This window comes from Hoplias malabaricus, chromosome Y (genome assembly GCF_029633855.1).
Source record: "Hoplias malabaricus isolate fHopMal1 chromosome Y, fHopMal1.hap1, whole genome shotgun sequence".
Lineage (NCBI taxonomy): Eukaryota > Metazoa > Chordata > Actinopteri > Characiformes > Erythrinidae > Hoplias > Hoplias malabaricus.
This window is the reverse complement of record NC_089820.1, coordinates 16,940,520-16,963,086: the sequence shown is the minus strand read 5'-3', so window position 1 is coordinate 16,963,086 and position 22,567 is coordinate 16,940,520. Positions and strand designations below refer to the sequence as shown.

Genomic DNA, 22,567 nt, shown 5'->3' with positions numbered 1-22,567 from the left:
GGGCATGGCTGGTGATATTTTGTGGAATTGTATAATAGTTAACAAATAACTCATTTGTAATATTTAACATTTACAGTGGAAAAACTACATGTTCTCTATTTTTGGCAGATTAACTCAAATGCTGTGGATCCTCGTTCTGTATAACGCAATAAGTTCTGGTAAAAGTAAAAAAAAGCAGAGGATCCATTTTTAAAAATGTATGAAAGCGCTTAAACTCTTTTTAAAATTGGGAGAGTGTTGGCTTTATCAGCCTCATAAATATTGCTGAGTTGTGTGATGCGTTTTGGTGTATTCATGAATAGATTCCTCTTTTTTTGTGTAGATTGCACTCTATTGGTCGTCTCTCAGCCTTTTCTGCGTCTTTTGAAGATTAACTTTCTAGAAAGGTTTGATAAAGCAGGAAAAGCTCTGAACACAGCCTAAGAGCCATATTGCACAGATTTCCTTATTTCCTGATATGTTTTTTCATGGTACTGGGAGCGGTATGGCTCTTCTGCTTGGCTGTTGTTGTAAGCAGATAGGAATTATGCATTTTAATAAGGGGAAGGCGAGGGAGTGTAATGGACGTTAATGGGCGTCAGGGCCAGGGTGACCTCTGCTCAAGTGGTGGCACCCAATTCCACACTCGCCCTGTCTGTGGCTTTAAAATCACACAGCAGACAAATGCACTGGAGAATGTGTGTGCGTGTGTTTGTGTGTGTGTGTGAGAGAGAGAGAGAGAGATGGAGAAAAGAGAGAGAGTGGAAGTAGAAGGAAAGTGCAAAAAAAGGAAAGCAGGGACGGAGGGGGAAGCTGTTAGCATTCCATTTTTATTATGACATTTCACAGTCATCCGATTTAATGTCCCCTGACCGGATTGTCCGGCAGGAGACGGTGGGCTTGAAATGTTATTTAGAGCATTGATAAAAGGTGAGCGCCTGCGAGATGACAGCAAGTCATAAGGCTCCGCGTGGTGACATTCATTTTCTCCACAACAGAGATGGAATAAGACGTCACCATGACAAGCTGTCAGTCAAAGCCACAGCCCCGCCACCATCCCCTCCCCCAGTACCGGTCCCCACTTTCTGAAAGGGGTACAGGGGCTGCAGTGTGTGTGTATGTGTGTGTGTGTTCTTATATGATTTCATGACAAAAAATGTCCTGGTTCTGGAAATGCAAGAAATGGAAAGCTCAGGAATACAGGATGTATATCCTGTACAGAAACCTATAAGTTTCATGGTAAAAACATATTCAGAATATATTAATGTGTGATCTATTTGTACTGATTTGTTTTAAGATATACACAGTATTTCACAGTAAAAAGCTACCTCTGGAAATGCCCCTTCCATAACTGGCCATTTTAATTTTTTTGGTAATCCAAGGTCATGAGCATTATAAACAACGAGCTATCTGAAGACCCTAACCCCTTCAGCCATAACTCCTTGCATTTTATCCCATCCTCTCAGCATGTCCACCATCTGAGTTGTGTACATAATGAATATAGTCTATAGCCTGGGCCTGACTTAAAAAATTCAAATTATAATTAATCCTGTGGGTATGGTTGTATGGGGGCAGTGGGGTCTATGGCCAGAAAGAAAAATAAATTGAAAATAAGTGAAATACATTTTTTAGTTAGATGATTTGCCCGACTGTGACAACCTCTTGTCCTGACCGCTCGTTGGCTTGTGACTGTATATGAAGATTTTCTGGAGTGTTTGATCTGGCACTTAATTTGGAGGGTGGGCATGTGAGTGGGATTTAAATAAGTAAATATTTAATAAGGGGATTTTTTTCTTCTCATACCAATATAAACATGTTATTTGAATATGAATAGTATTATTACTACCTAAACTAACTTTTTCAGTTAACAGACAATTAATTAATAAATATATATATAATGAATATACTTTAATATAAATGTACTTTGTATATTTTTATATTTGTACTTGCAGCACAAAACAGATGGGTCTGTGAAATGCTAACGACTGTGTTACATCACTTTTCCTTTTAATTACCTTTCGTTATCATTTGGGAACTGAAGATACAGCTTGTGGTTTTGCAAGTGGATTGTTTTTTGCCCATTCTTGCTTGATACAAGATTCTGCTTTTTTGTAATCTGTGGTTGTAGTTGTTTGATTGCACCATAGGAGAGAGCTCTGGACTGCAGGTTGGCCAGTCCAGTACACTTTGTGTCTGTGAAGCCACATGGTTGTGTCATGTGCAAAGAGCAGCCTGTCGTTGTCTTGCTGAAATAAATATGGACTTCCTATTAAAAGACCTTGAAGTCTTTCCAAAGTCCCAATACACACATCTTCATCAATGGTATTTTCAAACATGTGGAAGTCACTATTGTCATGAGCGCAGAGGCAGCCCAAAGCCAAGCACTTTTTTAACCGAGAAATCTGGATGGTCTCAATTATCTGTGAGACAAAGGAGTTGATTTTCTTTTTTTTTCTAAAACAAGCTGAAACATGGGATCATCTGACCAATGCACATGTTTTCACTGCTCTTCAGACCATCTGACATGAGCCTGGGCACAGAGAACTTGGGAGCATTTCAGTATCAAATTGACACATGGCTTCCTCCTTGGTTAATAGATTTTCAGGTAGCATATTTTGATGCAGTGGTGGACTACGTTAAAAATCAGTGTTATTGGAAGTACTCCTGAGTCCATGTGGTTATATTTTTCACAGTAGCCTAATGGCTTTATATGCATTGCCTTCTGAGAGCTCAAACATCACACAAATTCAATAGTGGTTTCTAATCTTACCTTAGACAGATTTCTTCAGTTTTCCTCAAAACGGTTACAGTATGTTTAACAGCTCTGGTGGTGAGCCATAACTCAGTTGCTTGCAGTAAGTAAACTTCAATTATGCATGAAAATGTGCATAAATGTAAATGTAAAATGTACACTTCTCTATAAAGGGCTGTTCTCTGTCAAGCCATTCAATCTGATGGACTATATTAATGATAGTATATTTATAAAATATTGTGATATTGATTTGAATCAGTAGCACCAAGCGTTACCATCAATGCCACAGAAGAGTGGAAAATTCAGTAGCTAAAGCACATAGCTGGTGTATGATGCTGCATTTGTTTCATCGCTAAATGTCAGCCCTTTTAATGTTCCATTGGACACACAAAGGAGCAGTTAAGGAGCATTATGCTGTCTGAATGAATGGCTTTTATCTGGACCAGTGTAATTGGCCCTCTCATAAATCATAAGTCTTAAAGAGGCTTTGGAGGTGTGCTTGCCTTTGAACAGTTTAACCCCTTCTAAAGCCTGTCATTTGCAGTGGCATCTAATGGAGCTTTGGGAAACAGGCCTGCTTGCTGATGGAGAGTTTGGAGCAGAAATTTGAAGGCTGATTTGTGGGTGGCTGGCATGGACTCTCTCTCTTATGGAAGAGCCTGAAATATATATCCAGTAGCAGAGATACATTTATACAGGAACACAAACACTCAAACACGCACCCAGTTTTTAGTTTCCTGCATCATTTGAACAGAAAGAGAGTTACTGTTTTGGAGATGCGTGTTTTTCCTGGGCAGCACGGTGGCGCAGCAAGTAATATCAATGTCGTGACTGTGTGTGAGGAGTGTGGTGTGTTCTCCCCGTGTCCTTGTGGGTTTCCTCCAGGTGCTCCGGTTTCCTCCCATGGTCCATAAACACACGTTGGTAGGTGGATTGGCGACTAAAAAGTGTCCGTAGGTGTGAGCGTGTGTGTGAGTGTGTGTTGCCCTGTGAAGGACTGCCACACCCTCCAGGGTGTGTTTTTGCATTGTGCCCAGTGATTCTGGGTAGGCTCTGGACCCACCGCGACCCTGAAATGGATATGTGCCTACAGACAATGAATGAATGAATGATGATTTATTTCTTTGGACAACAATTATAGAATTTTTGCATATTTAATGCTTTTCAACTAACTTTATATTTGTTCAAAAGTTCTAAATACATCTAAATACTTACTTGCTTTGTCCTTTCATTTGTATTAATAGATCAATCTAAATCTATATCATGGTTAATTGTCCATATTTAATTAACTGGCCACAAACTATATCTTGGCAGTAAACTCACAGGTGGTAAGTATACATATGATGATGTGATCACTTGTGGTGTAATTGCATGCCCATGGGCATTTGTGTATAATACTAGCACAGTACCCATATTTTAAGAGCACTGGGCTTGATGTTCCCTCTATTGCTGCTTTGTAGTTGAACTGAAAGAACAAACATATTATTATCTGTTCTTTGAAATATTATAAAAGAGCAAAGTAACAGTGTCAGTATCAAGGAAAAAAGAAAGGGGTCTTCCTTTTTATGTTCTGTGCATTTTGGTTTGGATGCTGCCCCCATTCCTCACATTTATGTTAAATGAAATAAGGTGGTGGATGTCTATATGAACATTTTCCAACAAAGCCAAAGGAGCTATTTTTTATTGTGTATTGCTAAATCCTGACATATAGGTGCAATTTAATGTTGTTTTGGTAATTAAAATAAAAAAACACCCGTCAGCTTTTTATTTTTTCTACTTTATATAAATACATTAAAGATTTGTTTTTTAATATATATTATAAGTCATATATATTGTGCATTATATATATATAATTTTACAGAAGCGGCTCTGTTTGTCTGATAGTAACTGGTTTAATCACTGTGATCCTGCAGGGTCTACTGAGATCCTTCCACAACATTAAAGATGTGGGTGTGGTTCAGGTGAAGGTCATTCGGGCAGAGGGACTGATGGCAGCTGATGTTACAGGTGAGGAAACCCACATGAACGAACACGCGCGCACACACACACACACACACACACACACACACACACAATGTATTTGAAATTGCCCCTCAGGTTTTTTCCTCCGGAGACTGATATAAAGAGCATTAGTTTGTCTTGGCTGCTAAGGTATAACAAGAGCCTGATGATGTTTTCAGCGCTCTACTAATGGACAGAAGGCACTTTCAGGCTCCCGTGTGTGTGTCTGACACGTATTTTCCCACGCTTCTGTTCCTTTTCCATTAATTCTTCTTTTTAATTAAGTCTACCATGGACAGGCCTAGTTTCTGGCAGTATGCATTATCCAGTTGAAAAGAGATGGGAGCTAACGCACACTATGCTGTTTTTCTATTCAGAGTACGAGAGACAGGACCATTAACAAAAACACTTACCACAGGCCATCCTTTTCCTCACTGCTAATACCCCAATTGCACAAACAAAATATGCATCTGCATTTGTTATGTCAAAAAAGGAAAAGGGATGAAAAAAAAAATACATTTGCAAGTCCCTCAGAAACTGCATGACCTCATTGCTGGAGTCATCCTTTAGTGTGCCCAAGTTATATTCAAATGAAGTTTTATTTTCCACAATACTTTATTTGGAGTATGCCCTCTGTCTGTTCTTTTAAGCAGTAACTTATTTTAATGTGCAGCATGAAATTTTGTAACCATCGGAAACTAAGTAATTAGGAAAAAGACAAATTAGTGGTCTTTTTATAAATGTGTTATCCCATATAATTATGTTTTTGTAGTGCTGTTCTTAAATAATAATTTATGCTCATATTAATAACTTCAGGCTGTATTGCTCTCATATAACTCTCTGGGCTTTTGCTTTATAATCGTAAGATTGTAGGTTACACTAGTGAAGATGGTGCTTATTAACCATGTAGTATCCATGATATTGTCCAGTGAGTTGTAGTTATTGGCCAGTATTATAATGTAATCGAATAATACAATGTCTCAATAGTTTTAGTTCACATTAACGGTTGTAAATCAGGCATGGGTTTTTGCATGTTTTTTAGATATGGCAACAGATATGTTTTTTTCATCAGAGAGAGACAAAGAGAGAGAGCGTGCGAGAGAGAGAGAGAGAGAGAGAGAGAGAGAGAGAGAGAGAGAGATATGAGCTCTGTCTGTACTTTCTTTCTGGCCTTCTTTAATTAAGACATGCTTGATGGCACGGACCCTTCACACCCCCCACGCCCACCCCACCCTCCCCACACACCACCACACACGCACTGGAGTTTGAATGTGACAGCTCAGCAATCTGACACCCCCCACCTTACAACCGATCCAGGGGTCCGGCCTGTTACGTTGACCTTGGAGAGGGGTCTGGCGTTCCCAAGGTAACTGAGGCTGCCTTGTGAGCTCTGATTTCACACTCTTTTCCCGCTATGAAGCAAACCCCCTTTGGAAAAACCTCCGGCCCCCCCAGGGCCACGCTGTCTCAAATGGGCCTTGGCACCGAGGCGTCAGCCAACAGGGTTACAGGCCATGGAACAGTACCTTCTCTAATAGAGAGCTCAGCACAGAGACAGGGAAAGAGAGAGAGAGAGAGAGAGAGAGAGAGAGAGAGAGAGAGAGAGAGAGAGAGAGAGAGAGCTTTGAGTAGCTGAGAAAGAAAGAGAGCATAATGTATTCTCATCCTCCAGTTTACCTCGCTTGCACTTCAGCATCCAATGGGCTGGGATTCTTGTAATCACTCTCTCCCTCTCTCTCTCTCTCTCTCTCTCTCTCTCTCTTTCTCTCTCACTCTCAGCCTGCTCGCCTGCTCCTCATTGTAATTAACTGAGGCGTTTATCTGGAGTGCCTGCTCTCCAGGCCGTGCAGAATAAATGGGCAGAGTGTGTAAAAACCAACAGTGTTTAGGCAGAGTGTGTTTTGCTCCCCCTCTGACCAGCTCCATTCAGTGCAGCTCAGCATCTTCCTCTGGCTCCCGCTGGACAGAACCGAATTACACAATCCTGTGAGTGGCTATTACAAACCCAGCTTAGCCATTCAGCCTGTATTAGCAGTAGCACTCATATCTCTATTAACATAAGGACAAAATACATTTAACTAGAGTTTCTGGCTTGAGAAAACACTGATTTATGCGCATCTCTTTAACCTTAATTCTTTAATTCTTATTTGTTTTCTTTTCCCCGGTATTCTTTTTTTTCTTTACTATATTTCTGCTGTCTGGTCCAGTCCAGAGAAGGATCATTTCCCCTTCCAGTTTTAAATGAGCTTAGTTAAACTGTGCTTTGTTGAACTAAGCTGAGCTGAGTTGTGCAGATCTCTGCTGATTTGAGTTAATTTGAGTTGAATTGAATCGAATTGAAATATGTTGAAATAGATTCAGTAGAAACGAGTTTGCACAACCTGTTGGATAGGGTAATTGCTGAATAAAAAGTAATTAAAAGTAAGGTTTATTCATATATATTTTGCACATTTATATCATACGGTGAACTGCGGTGAATGTTCAGAGTGTCTGGATGTGGCTCTTACATGCCGACTCCTGCATAATACATCCCTGGATTTTCATTTAAGACGCCTTCCAGACCTGAAAAATGTAATTATTGCGCCTTACATTTGCACTCGGCTCGTCAAATTGGAGCCAAAATGAGGTTGAACTCATCTCGGCTGTGGGAGGGTGTTCAGCAGGAACGAACCCGTGGAGGGAGTCTCGCCGGCCACACCTGGGGAGTCAAAGTTTCATCCAAAGCAAAGCGTGAAATTTGCCCAGACAGCCGCCTCACAAACAGGGTCAGAGTTCGTCGCCGGGGACGACCATGTGTCATAGGAAAGAGTGGAGCATGGGGATATGCAGTTTGTTGATACATTTCTCTGCCTATCGGTTTGTGTTAATTTAAGCATTAACATAAACTGCTTCGCTCTGTGACATTCTGCTCAGTAATAAGAAAAAAAGATACTGATAGAACAAACCTGTTTAGACAGAGAAATTTAATGCCTGTATATAAACAGTTACAATAGCCTGGAAGAGCTTAATTTACAATTGCTGTCTAATTTATTCAGGTCATTTGTGGAGCCACTTCATGTCATTCATGGAATGTGTGTGTGTTTGGATATTTCAATACTAGTTTGCTACGGTTGTTTCTTATTCTAGCTGACTGCATGCACAATGTATGCGTATTTGTAAACTTTCAAACTGTATCCTGTTAAAGCAGTATTCACATTCAAATGAACCACATGCGTGTAATACACTGCCCGTACAATTCGCAAGCAGATGTTCAGCTTACAGTTGCAGCATTTTTATATGAACAAATTCATGAAGAATTTTATATCTGCATTCATTACAAATATGAACTTATCCAGTGCTGGTTGATCGATGAGTTCCTGTTAGGGCTTGTGACAGCCAGGACTTTGCATTGATCACAGTGACATTTATTCTGCTCGTCACCTAAATGTCCTGCTCTCATCGCACCATTTTTATCAGCTACCAAAGATCAATGGCAATCTCTCATTCATCTGCTGGGAATTGATGCATAAACCCTTCTTTTACTTTGTTGTGAGGAACTTGCAGGATACTCTCAGGTTAGATTAGCTTGTAATATTACAAAAAAGGAAATATCCTTTAGACGTGGGAATACCATATATCTTTGTTGTTTTCTGACCCATCTTTTAAAAATCATGTTGTTTTACAAACAATAAAAACGCTCCCAAATGTTTTGTTCAAAGTTGAGATCAAAGCTGAAATTAAGAGTTTGTTGTTGGAGTTTGTTGGAGGAGGAAACTAGTCCTCTCAAATTACTTCGAAATATTTACATGTATATTTTAATAGCACATTTCAAAGCATATAGGGCACTGTTTTTGATGTAATATCTCTCTAGAGTTGACTGCTTATGATAATTTTTTTCTTACATGATTTAAAATAGTCTTTAAATATTCACTGGATGTTACTATTTTTCATAGCAAGGCTGTTTTTGGTGAACTTTAAATGCTTTTGTAGCACTTGCAAACTCATCCTTAATACTTTTACTGTATGAAACTAGAATTTCAAATGCAGCAACAACAGGGTTCAGTATGTTTATCAAACACATACCGTCCGGCACCACCTTTTCATTTATTTATTTAAGTCACAACATAAATTAAGTTATTCATTATCCTGCATCATGAAAAAGACGATTTATATTTAACACAAATTAACACATTAAATAAATGTGCCTTTTCTACATCTCCAAAGTTAAGTCTTACAAGTTGGTTACAGCTTCCGTTTCTCATAGTCACACTTAATTTTATGCAAATTGAAATAGTCAGAATTGTTCTATGATATTTCTCAGAACTATGTCTAAATCTATTATTTCATATTCAGGTATGATGCATTAGAGCATATTTATTAATGTGTATATGCATTTATCTATGCTTGGAATTTCAAATACAATCATGCTCATTGGGTTTCTGAGTTTTTTTTTTAATTATAAAATCTTATGAATATGTATGTCTTTATCTTTTTTTATCTGGTGTCTTTTTGGTGAACTTATCCAGGCCTCTTTGGGTTACCGTAGGTGACCGTGTGTGTGTGAGTGCGCATGTGTACATGTGTGTGTGCCATGGGCAGCAGTGAGGCTGAAACTCTTATCTACCTGTGTGGAAGCCAGCGTATCAGTACAGCATGAGGCCATGACACCACAGACAGGCAAAAATGAATACATCAAATTCAGAGTTCAGAGATGATAAATAGTCCCTTAAGCCGTGGTGTGTTTTAAAGGAGGCGCTGGGGTATAATTCAGCCCCTCGGCCCTGTTCTCCCACGCCTTTATCAGGTAGAGAGAAACTCTGCCATCTCTCAGAGCGCCAGCCAGTGGATTACACCAGTCTGCAACAGATAAAGTTAATGTGTGTCTCTGTGTGTGTGGGTCCCTCACAGGCAAAAGTGACCCCTTCTGCGTCGTAGAACTCAGCAACGACCGCCTGCAGACCCACACAGTGTACAAAAACCTCAACCCAGAGTGGAACAAAGTCTTCACATTGTGAGTTTCAGATGATAATTATAGAACACATATAATCTTCATCTACAGTGGTTTTTAGTTAGTGTTTTTAATAGGCTGACCATTAGGATTACATGTTTCAACCATGCCTATAAATCACACTTTAAGAGTTATTTTATTTAATTAAGTTATTTAGACATAGATAAAAAAAATAAATTTGAAGACAGGTGTTGGTAGGCTGAATATAAATGAAAATGAAAACAATAAGAACATTTGGATCACGTTAGTTTAGTTTTGTACTAACTCTTCATGGACTTGTTAAACATAAGTAAACTTATTTTTTTCCTCAAGGACTGAGATTAACCTCAGGATGAAATTCCACTCCCATGCATGTTCAATCATAACACTGTATGTTAATGTGCCGTACATAATTTCTCATATTACTTTGGAATTTAGAGGTTGTTCCATTGATGTTTTCTCATAATCTTTCAATCTGCCTGGCTGGAAATTCATTTGCGAATTCCCACAGAAAGCCGGGTAATCTAGCCTCTCCTTGGAGTGCCCGTCTCTTTAAGAATAACCTCATTTTCTTCCACTCTTTAGCCTACTTTTCAAAGATAGCATTTCAAAGGGAAAATCACTGCATCTTTTTTTAACCCTCACACAATGGAGACTGTCACCAAGGCTTTAAATGAATCAATTTTTTTTTTGCCATGACTTCAAAGATCTTTTTTCAATGTTTAATATTAGTCAATGACTTCTTTTTTTCCTTCTCTCCTCCGCCCCGTTTTGATTTTGTCTTTCAACCAGCAACGTGAAAGACATTCACTCTGTCCTGGAGGTTACGGTGTATGATGAAGATCGAGACCGGAGCGCTGACTTCTTGGGCAAAGTGGCCATTCCGCTGTTAAGTGTAAGTCCATTACTTGCAGAATAACAGACCACAAATTAGAATACAAGCTAATATTATTCAAAACAAATATTGAAACTGTTGACTAGGAAACTTAAAGTTCTTGCAAAAGCAAATGGAAAAGTTCCGGTTGAGACTTATTTGGTCGTTGTAACTGTAGGTGGGAAAAGCCACAAGAGACTGATAATATCTTTATAAAAAAGGTTTAAAAATAAATAAATTAAGAGAAGTGCAGGAGAAAGGACAGAAAAGCGAAGGAGCGTAATGTGTGCTCCCAGGCTGATCCCCCAGGATAGTTAATTTGCGGCTGACAGTGGTTGGGGCGTAATGAACAGGTACTTGTCAGAGCCGCCACAGTTGTTTTGGGCTCTCTGTCAGATGCAGCAGCTGGGGGTCAGAGGTCATGTGGGGAGTGTATTCAGCTGGGTATTGCCAGACAGACGGCTGTCATGTCCCTCTCCCACAGATCCAAAATGGTGAACGGAAAGCTTACGCCTTGAAAAGCAAGGAGCTGACAGGGCCAACAAAAGGGGTCATCTTCCTCGAACTAGACGTGATTTATAATGCTGTAAGTCCTTCTCGCTCTTTCTTTTTACTTGGGCCCCCCCCCAACACTTACTACATCTCTCTCTCTCTCTCTCTCTCTCTCTCTCCTCTTTCTGTTTGTTCCCCTTCAAACATGGTCGTAGCTGTCGTTTGAACATGGGGCTGTCCCCTTCATCCTCATTTTCTCTTTAATTACCAAAGGCTCCCCTTCTCCTTAAGCTTTTGTTTGTGTGCTGCTGTTCACGCCATCGCCGCCATTTTAGGTGCCGGAATGAGAGAGAGGCACATGGACATGTGGCATCGAGTGTGTGAAATGGAGGACGAGAGCGAGATCAGTCATTAGAGCTGTGAAGAGATCTGTGATTAGCATTGTGTTATTCTTTTGATTCAGGATACAAAAGTTTTAAACTTCTCGAAGTATAGAGATATTGCATTTTTTTTTCTTTTTGTAATTCAAATAAACTTACACAAATACAAGGTTAAAGACATAGATTTAACATAGAAATAATATTATCGACAGATACCAGTTGGCACATCTGAGTTTTTTTCTTTGTTCCAGTTTTGACAAAGGACCAAACATGACATAAATTATAAAGTAATGCACAACACACAGGAATCAAATAAAAACATATTAATTTCCCCTACAGGTAAAAGTCTGATAAGCATGCATCAAATTAATAATACCATAATATTAAATATTTACTTACACAGTATATACTAATACTTCCGCAGAAGTCATTTTAGATGTTTAATTCAAACTTTATAAACTTATAAAAAAAAACTATATAACTAAAAAAGTTATATTATCTGTTTGTAGCAAATCCTTGATAAGCTATTGGTGCCAAAATGTTGCCACGTATTTCAAATGCAGTGCAGGGGAGGTTTTTCAGCAGTTAACTTTGTTCTTAGTTTAGTACTTTCCTAATCATTGTAGAATTGTAGGACACAGTTTCTCATTTTAAAACTTTATTGGAATAGTTTAAAAATGTAGAATCTACACAGACTTCCCCTATTTGTTTCACTAGGCTAGAAGTGTAAATAAAACCAATATACTTGGTTACATATCAATGGTGTTAAGAACAACTTCTGAGGACTAAAACAATATAGATCATTGCTATTTATATATTGCCGTTATTTCCTTGCCTTTTGTTCTAACATGCTTATTTGTTTCCAGGTGAAAGCTGGCCTGAGGACACTAATACCCATTGAGCAGAAATACATAGAAGACGAGCCTAGAGTTTCTAAACAGGTAATAAATAAATAAGTATATAAGTAAGTAAATAAATAACAAATAAGCATGCAAGCCCAGCCATAAGCACCATGTAAATAGCTGCTGGTGAAGAAAAGAGTATGTTTGACACACAATATAGACAACAGTGTCACTCTCTGGCTCTCTCTCCTGTCTCTCTCTGTCTTGTCCCTCTCCTCTGGAGCAGCTGAATAGAAATGTCATGCTGTCAGTTGTGGGGGTGCATAAGTAGATTGGCCATCCTTTAGCCTGGCCCTCGGTGGCACCACTGCAATGCACTTCATTGTCGGCCCTGCTCAATGTGTCCCTCTTGGACAAAGAGCTGAATTGGAGGGGCTGTCCCAAATCAGGCCTGTCACTGAGACACACACACACACACACACATGGAGTTCACAGCCCAGTCGAGCCATTCTCAGATCCAAAAAGTGCACATTCTGCACTTTGTCTCTGTTTTAGCCTGGCTTGCCGTTTTAGGACAGACTCTGAGTGAGTTTGCATGCCTATGAATATGTGCTTTAAGAAAAATATGGAATAGCCCTATAAAGAAATTGAACTTTCTTTTGAACTTATAATGTTTCATAATGAGCATCCATATGTTTGCCAGTGATCTCCATAATAGTATATGAGAGTGTCATGTACTTTTGCATCGTACTGTTTCTTACTTTACTCATGCTTGATTGGTCCCAAATGGCAAGCAAAATAACCTAGTTTATGACAAAGTAAATGCAGAGTCTGACAAAGTAAATGCAGATATTTATGATGATCAAAGCCTGCCATTATGAGGCTATGTGTGTTTCATCTTGGTAGGGACACCCGAACACAGCAGGCATTTGCAGTTCAGACTAATTCTGAATTATGCATAATGACGTTTTGTGTAAAGGGATGGGGAGAGACAAAATAATGGTTTTAAAACATATACAGAATATAATAAAAGAAACTAAATTGCCCCCTGGCTGTCTGTTGGCAGTATTCTCTTTTTGACTCAAATGTCTTTCAGACTTGGTTCACTCTTCTGGTGTTATTCCTAGATAACAATGCCATGGGACAATAGTGCTTTTCCAGTCTCTGACCATTTGCCAGAACTGGCGTGGGACTACAAAGTGTGGCTCACTCGCTCCCGTTTATTTACCACATTTTGCATGCCAGACGCCCCGATGCAAGTGGCAATGTGGCACTTGCCAAAACACACTTATTTTCAGCTTGTAGCCTTAATTTGTTCTTACTAAATTTAGACATGTTTAATGTGCCAACTAAAGACTGTTTATAAAACAAAACTTATAACAGAACTTAACTGATGGCAAGGCAACTGGAAAACAATAAAAAAAACTCCTCATAACCTAAAGCCAGCTGAATAAATATGAGAGGCCGGCAGCTGGGTGATTTTGGCTTGTCTGTCCGGTTTGTCGTGTCTGTCCAATAGGTGTTGGCACAAGGTGTTCAGGCTTGGTCCTGGAGGAATGGGTATCCAGCATGGTTTAGTGATTTCTGTGCTGAAACACATCTGATACAACTCAGCAATTAATTATCGGATATAATAGGGGTGTTAAGCCCAGGGCACAAACACCCAGCTTTTTCCAGCTAATCCAACAAACCCAAACAATAAGTTGGTGTGCTATACCTGCGTGTTGTTATATATTATTTTCTATATAACTTTTCTACTATTCTAGAATATTCTTCCCTTTACTCAGTGTTGTCTTATTGTCTTTATTCGCATTGATCTAATATATTTTCCCTGTTCACTGACTTTTTTATTGTTTTATTTATTTTCTGCAGTTGCTGTTGCAGAACTTTAACAGAGTGAGGCGCTGCATCATGTTCCTGATCAACGCTGGCTGCTACATCAACAGCTGCTTTGAGTGGGAGTCTCCTCAGAGGAGCATCTGTGCCTTCCTTGTAAGCAGCTAAATACATACACACACTCACACACATGTACGCTTTCTCACACAGTTTTAACAGGCCTGGTGGTACTGGCAGGGCTCAGAGAGCAAAACTAAACAGTGCCAGGTATCAGCTTGTTTCACTCACGTAATCATTTCCAATTTATGTGAAAGCAACAGCAAAATGGCTGTTTATTTTCATGGTGCTTTAGGAATAGGGCATAATCTTTTTTTGCACCATAACTGTTATGGATGGGCCATATAACAACATTCAGGGATGCTGGAACATATTTTGATTTGGAGGAGGAGAAATTATAATAGCATTTTTACCTTTTTAACAGATGTCGGTTGTGCATCAGCCTGTTGGTGCAAATCAAGTTCACTCTGGAAATGACCTGAATGCCGGATATTAAGATTGATGATGTGCATGTTACATTGAATTGAACATAAATGACAACAACATTAGACTGCAGTGGGTAACACAACTAGCCTACAGAAGCTTGTACCTAAACTAGCTTTAACTTTCTTGTGACACACCTCCAAATTGGCCAGCAGTTAAATCGATTTTGCTCGGCTTCATCAAAGTGCAGCAATTACATAAACAGCATTTGGCTGTTGCAGTCACTAAAAATTTACAATGAAAACTCACCCTTAAATCAAACATATTATTCTTTACTACGCAGATTTTTAAACTTACTACTTATAACCGCTGCAGTTAAACAACTCCAAAATCTGTGAGTACTGTAGCCCCCTCAGCACTGCCTCTTCATGTTATTCTCATCTGATAAATACATGAGATGTATATCAGGGGAATTTTCGATACATTTTAAGCACCAAGTAACTACACACATAATAGAGTATGTAACTGCATAAAATGCACGGCAAGTAGCTAATTGGATTCCATTAACGTATTGTTAAAAGTGTTGGTTGTATCAATCAGAAGCAAAACGAAATATATAAATACAATTGTATGCAAAAATTGGGCATGCAAAATTTGTATTCGGCATATCCAATACAACAAAAACACTACTGAATGATTATGGTTTATTTGCTGCGTTTATTTGCAGGATTTCTCCCCAAGGAATTGGAACAACATGAATATAAAAAAGTGAACTATGCTGAAATTTTGGGACTTTTATTTTGTATTTTATTGATCATTTTTTACATATATTTGCATTCAACTCTATGATGTATCAAGAAAATTTTAATTGAGTAGTATTGCACAGTCCTGCCATTTTGCCAACCCTTACTATGTCTATCTTGGTGTAACTCCTGCTGCATTGTGAAAAGAGAGCAGGATTATAATTGGACAGCTGAGCAGTGGTTTAAAGGACACCCTCTCTGAAGCTCACTGTGAGACTGAATGCTAACAGGACAGTGGTGCTAATCCCACTCTGTGGCACTGCATAATATGCAGCAGGATCTGTCTGTTTTAGTGTTAACGTGTCTTTAAGCGTCGCCCGTTAACATTTGCCGCTTGACACGTTTTAATTTTGCTACAGTTTTGAAGCAGGGGAGGAGGGACAGGGGCGTCTGTATCGATCAGTTAACATTTAAGTTCAACAATTTTTTCCCTTCTCTCTCAGCTGCTGGGCACAGGGAAAAAAAAACTGAATGAAAATGTCAGAGAAAGAAATGTCAAGAGAGTCTGCTCAAAACATGAAGTCACACCTGCTTCCTCCTTGTTTAGTTATTTAGGGAAAAATGAGGTTTGCATAGTGATTAAAGATTCAACAACACCTTCTAATCATTTAAATATCCAATGTGTCTAATTTAATCTAGAGATGCACCAAGATGCATATTTTGTACCAGTATCATATTTCAACAGATTTATCTGCCAATACCAACACACAGACATTAATAAAATGTTGAAATTGACAAGTTCCGTATATGACTAAGACTTTGTTTATATCAAACAAAACCTTGTATATACATTTTTTGATTTTCATTTAAAAAATAATAATAATTTTAGTATGTCAGCTGTTTTTTTTTCATGTTTCAGGACAAACAGGCCTGTGGAAGCAGTCCAAAATTAACTAAATCTGGTTCAATTGAGTTACACTCAAGTTTTTGGAGATTTTATGCTCGGATTTTGAAGGGCGCACTATATTGGTCAGATTTCAAATCTTTCCAATGATTATTTTAGTATTATTATTAATACCCTTATAGTTTATCCTGTATCCCTAATTAATATCATAATCAATGGTGAGTGTATGTGTAAGGTAAAACATAATAAAATAGCTTTTTCTATGAAATAATTGTTTATACATTAACAGTATTAATGTTAGTCCATAAGAGCATTCTTAATTGCTTAATATAATTACTTTATCAGCTATGATAAAGCTAATTTATCAGCAACCATCTGGTGCAGGTGAGATGGTGCTGCAATGTTGATATCCCCAGCTGTGTAGCTTGTTTCGACAGACTTGAGCTTCGCTCACAGAATGTATTCTACTCTGAAAGTGTGCGGCTGCTTTGGCAGAACCCCTACCTCTCCCTACACAAAGGTTAGCCACAGCAAAGAGAATGATAACACTGTGCAGATGAAAATGGCTGAGGTGAAGTGAGCCTTGTGATTTGCTATTCTGGTATTTTTAGGTCGGTACCTTTTGACACGGCTTTATTATGGTTTTTTAGGTTACTGGTTTGTTGTTGTTGTTATTGTTATTGTTATGAATTGCTATCATTCTAGCATCTCTTGCAAGTTTGAGAACTTTTTGTTGCTGGCTGTGTGCAGGTATTATATTGTGTCAGAAAATATTTTGTATAGTGTCTGATTTTAATAAAATGGATATGTGGAGGTGCTATACCACGTACGCACACACAAAAGGACACACACACACACACACACACACACAAACACAACACACAAACTGATGACTTTATGTCCTGTTAAATGTTCCGTACTTGTGTTTGGGTGCCTACACGTTTTTTATATATAAGACGTGTGTGTGTGTGTATGTGTGTGTGTGTGTTTGTGTTAAATGCAAGTTATTAATTACTTTACAGTTTACATTTAACAGAAAATTACACAGAAAAACATCTAAATATACAAATGGAATGTAATATCAATGTTTTCTGTATTTAGTGTGCTCACTTTTTGTCTTTGATGTAGGTCTGTTTTTATCATGATGTTGTTTTGTGTTTTCCAGCAGGAATCGTAAGGGAAGCTTAGTCTTAGAAAATGTTTCAGTTTTTAATTTTCATCACTCAAGTAACACTCTAATTCAGTGCCTTTATTTTGTCTTGTCTGGGCTCCGGGGCGACAAGTCTGATGTTCCGAAAACGCAAATAACCACTTTGTTTAATCTAAATATGCTCTTCTTTTTGGATTATTTCTGTTTCTCAGTAACAGTTTGTTAACAGCTACACATCCTTTCAGACCATATCATTTAATTGTATTCTGGATATTTCCATGTCTATTTGCATATCTAAATAGCAAGATTAAATTGCTATTTATGTAACAGTAAAAGATTTGATGATGCATCAGCTTGTGTGTTTTTGTTAGGAGTCCCATATTCTCTTTGGAAAATGGATGATTTTATTGCTGTTATTTCAGAAATATCTTCTGTGATATTTCGATTTGGTCTCTGACTATTGTGCCAGAAGAAGGTTCGTCTATTTTAAACACAATCCACTGGTGTGTTTATACCCACCTAATATTGATACATGGTTGACGTGGCAGCCATTCATGACCACACTACCGGTAACAAATACAAAGTTGTAGATTGCATGTGTGTGTTTTGAAGGAGAGCACAAAACGAACACTTGTAAGCTGAGCATACTGCCACCCATCCTCTGTGAAAGTGGGGCATTGTTGGCAGCAGTGGTGTCTGGTTCTCTCTCTCTCTCTCTCTCTCTCTCTCTCTCTCTCTCTCTCTCTCTCTCTCTCTCTCTCTCTCTCTCCTCTCTCCCTCTAGCCCTGGCCCTCTCCGAGCCCTGGAGCGGCCAGGCCTCACCAACTCTTCCTCCAAACAAATTTGCCGTAACTTTAGCTGCAATTTGGCCCTGAATTGGGAGCAAATAGAGCAGGTATTGAGTAGCATGGGGAATAGGAGCGCTGTTTGGATATGTGTGTATGTGTGTGTGTTGGTGTGTGCTGGCTGAGGAGGCTTTATTGGAAGGAGGGGGTAAGGAAATGATACCCGGCTCTTTTATGTGGGCTAAAGTAGGGCTCTTATCAGTGGGAGAGCACAGACAAGAGAGGCTGCTGCTACACGAAACTGGAGCAGCCCTCACCTGCTTTGCATTTAGATAAAATACACCCATCTGAGAAAAAAAAGAGAGAGGAAGGGAGGAACAAATGCTTCTGTGTGTATACATCTGTGTGTGTGTGTGTGTGTGTGTGTGTGTGTGTGTGTGTGTGACCTCACACTGTTTTCTTCAATGTGACACCTTTTCACTTTACTTCCCTAAGCACACACACTGACAAGGGCACAGAGAGTGAATGTTTCTCAGAAAATATGATTTACCAAATTACATTTCTGGTTAATTCTAAATGATCGGACCGTGCCACTTTTGAATATAATGTTAGATATGAGCATATTATTGACTGGCACATATCCCTAATAAAGACTTGATGATTTCTAGCTTTTTCTTTTATTATTTTCATCTGTGTCCCTTAGATTAAGGAAATAGATTTACAACTCTTCAGTTAAGGAATGGGTTCAGTAATGAACTCTTCAATAATATAATAATATACACTACTTAAATTCTTAATTACTGCAATGGGACAAGTATCCATTTGCCGTACTGGGATACTCAGAATTAGCGAATAAATAGAATTACAGCTGCTAGAAAAGTTGAGTAATGGGATTTATGTTAATTAAACAAATGCTGATTCATGACTTATGGTGTAATAAAGAAAAATTAATTTGTGAGGTTTGTCTTTAACTTTAATGGTTTCATTAATTAACCATTTTCTGAACAGAAGCGTGAATCTTGATAAAGTGTAAGGAAATTATATTTTACTAAATGCTCATTGGGAATAGCCAAAATTTGTGCATTTTTTGGGTCTGATGCTAGTAGATGTTTGTCGTAATTAAGAATTTTAGAAGTGAAACACATTATTGAACATTGTTTTCTTGGGCTCTTCTGTAAACAGCTGACAATCGGTCTATATTGCTCAAGAATAACCAACTATTTGACATTTTATTTTGTATATAGACTTTTAAGTGTTACATATGACCAAAAAGAGAAATTTTGTAATTTTGTCAAGTGTACTTTTGTCTTTATTTTGTCCTAAGTTTGAAAGAATTGTAGATAATTGACTACGCTGACTCTTAATAAGGCACTGATTGTGACTTTTGTGTTTAACATGTTACAAGTATCTAGCAGTGGCCAGTGTTGCATGGCACATGAAGGTTTCCTTTATACTAATTGCAGTGTAGCCAAAGATTATGAAGACGTGTTTGTTCCTTTTTAGCAAATTACCATTTTAGAGATGTATTTGTTTGGATATTTCATTATTGGAACACTCTTGCCGGAACAGAAGTGAGCATTTTGTAGCAGTTTAAATCTGTCTATTTTAATAAATCCTGACAAAGCTTGAGTGCATGTTGACAAATAACCCAGTTTTGTGGAAAGCCAGGAGGTGGCAGTGTAGCCTCACGAATTCAGAGTGCTCTTACGGAGGGCCCAGCCAAAACCCAGATGAGTTATTGACGTCCATAATCAGCCTCTCATTTGGCATATTTCTCTCCACCGTTGGCACCATTTAAAATAATCAACACCACTATGATGACTCAATTTCTCAATTCCAAGTAGAAGGGCTGTTGTGGGGTGTGTTGGTAACACACTTTTAATGTGCTAATTCTCAAATGCATTCTCCAAAGTGCTCATACCCCACTCCAGAACGGCAAGTGCCAAAATGATATTAAAATCCACTGCCAAAACAGAATCCACTCTCTTTTCCAAAAAAAAAAAAAAAAAAATACATATCGAGGAAAATTTGAAACACTTGGCCATTGCACATACTTCTCTCCAAAAGTCAGAGCAATAGTTTTGACAAGGGACTTCATCTCAAGTGTATTATGATTGATGTGCAAAATCAATTTGGTATTAAAACAAACTTAAACGGTGCTTGATATGGCGGAAACCATGGCCGTAACCTACTTACTAGTGCTAAAATGAACTAGCACTAGCCCACTGATTAAACAGAGAAGTGCATGTAGATCTGTAAAAAAATATCTAACAACAGAGTATCTGCTGTTTAACTTGCCCATAGTACCAAAAATAATCCTGAAATGAAAATGTCAAAAAGTTCTAACATCTGAACTGACATTTAACCTAAAAAAGTTAGAGTTCAATTAATCTGAAGTAGCTGAAAGGTTCAGTGGTGATGGTCACTTCTTTTCTTGCTGTTATAAATTAAAGTTTGCCTTTATAGAGCTTTATGAATTTTCTGTATTGAGATCAAGGATGTAGTTTTTACTGAAACTTAAAATGAACTGTAAAAATCCAAAGACAAACTAAAGGGTTGTTGTTATAAATGTTAATACATGTAATAAAGGCTTAGATAAAAATGTGCTTCTTCCATGTCTAAAACCTTATGATGTTACCTGGACCGACGGCCTGGCTTGCTTTAATTAAACACACATTCTGAAGAGTCCTAATTAAAAGTAATTAGAATTTCTTGTTGTGCTGCCCACTCCCATTTGAAACCCATTTTAGTTTACTTTTAATAAAACACATTGCAGACAGGAATAAAGAGGGACATCATTGTCACTGGTGGCCAGTGCATATAGTATTACTCAGCAGACTGAATTACTTGACTGGACGTAGATTTTGCAGGTGCATCTGCTTTTATGGTGTTTGTTCGCTGACCAGAACAGTGCCAGACCCTCACAGTGAATTGAGGAACTGGGCACTGTAGCTTGTCTACTGGCATCCACGCCTCTGGACTGTCACAGGTTGATATTGTTGGTACCTGTGTGCTTCTGTACAAAGAGCCTGCAATCGCACATTTACAGATTCAGTTTCTCTTATGGCCAGAAACTCTCTTTAGTTTGGTTTTTTTACAGTTTGGGGGCTTCTGTCCCTGATGACGGTGGGGCAGGGTTTTAGTGTTAGAGGGTGATAATGGGAACCTGCTCTGAGAGAATGGCCCTAGCTCCTCAGGCCACCTCTCCTCAGACTGGCTGGCTGTGTGAAAGGGAGAAGGGTCACCTCAAAGCGGCTGAAGGTGTCGGTTAACATCAGCTGTCAATCAAGTGCCCAACCCCTCAGCTAGAGTGTCCAAACTGTGTCCAACTGAATCCAGCGACAGGTTAAATAAACCCCCGGGCATAAGAAAACAAGATGGAGACTGAGGACCAGAGACATATACTGAGATTTATAACTGCCTTTGTAAAGTGGGGGAGAATATTAAAGTCATTAGGAATAACGAAGAAGAAATTAATTTAAATTATTCCAAATTGTACATTTTTCTCATTTAATGTTCAGTAGCAAATAAATAGATGGCAAAGTTAGCTTAAACAGAATTATATTAATAAATAACCATAATTACGACTAATTAAATATGAAAAGAATTTCACTACGAATGACTCTCCTGAATGAATCTCCTGAGGTAGCCTCTTTGTACCTGAGGCTATTCTCTGAGCATTTTGTTTTGGTTCTCTTGCTGTAGTGGATTTGATGTGAATATCATAGTATTTTTATTTTTACCTCACATTGAGGTTTGGAGCGCAGCAGGGATTAACGTGCTCCTCACAGCCTCCTCACTGTTTGTGAGTGAATGTTTATGAAAGAGGGTGGTGTATCATGGAAAGCATAAGCGTTGCTGAGTTCATTCAAAGTGAAAAGAAAGAGAAATTCCTGAAAGGTGCTGAGGTTGGAAGACAGGCAGGCTGCTGTATGCATTTGTGTATTTGTGAATTCATTTAATTTGATAGACTGGTGTGTGTGTGTGTGTGTGTGTGTGTGTGTGTGTGTTCGCTTGCCTGTAAACATTGCTGAATTATTGAAACCGATTCTTCTCTATTCCCCGAACACCCCTTTATTAAAGGAAGAAAACAAAAAACCCAAAAGAACAGTAATATGTTGTTTTCTAGCTACCGCACACTGCACTCAGGCCCATTACAATAACTTATTTTGCTCTGAGCATTATGCTAATGCTTTGGCCAATTCATCTATAATTCATCACTTATATCTTTGTTTTGTTATGGTACACTAAGATTCATCATTTCGCAGTTTCAGTGCGTTATTGTGCCTAAAAGTGTCCTCCAGCACATTTACATCACAGCTTTACTTCATTTCTGATAGAAATGACAGACCTGGTTCAGAAACATTTGCATCATAGTCTAAT

At 38.5% G+C, this 22,567-nt stretch overlaps 1 protein-coding gene across 1 annotated transcript in view; it reads left to right on the top strand.

Annotated features, from left to right (window-relative positions):
- mctp1a (multiple C2 domains, transmembrane 1a) overlaps positions 1 to 22,567 on the top strand; it is a 121,975-nt gene that overhangs the window by 58,028 nt on the left and 41,380 nt on the right. Inside the window, exons 10-15 of the mRNA XM_066655574.1 lie at positions 4,645 to 4,738; positions 9,620 to 9,722; positions 10,491 to 10,593; positions 11,057 to 11,158; positions 12,311 to 12,385; positions 14,159 to 14,278. Coding sequence (XP_066511671.1) covers positions 4,645 to 4,738; positions 9,620 to 9,722; positions 10,491 to 10,593; positions 11,057 to 11,158; positions 12,311 to 12,385; positions 14,159 to 14,278 — 597 coding nt within the window. The remainder of the gene's footprint in view (positions 1 to 4,644; positions 4,739 to 9,619; positions 9,723 to 10,490; positions 10,594 to 11,056; positions 11,159 to 12,310; positions 12,386 to 14,158; positions 14,279 to 22,567) is intronic.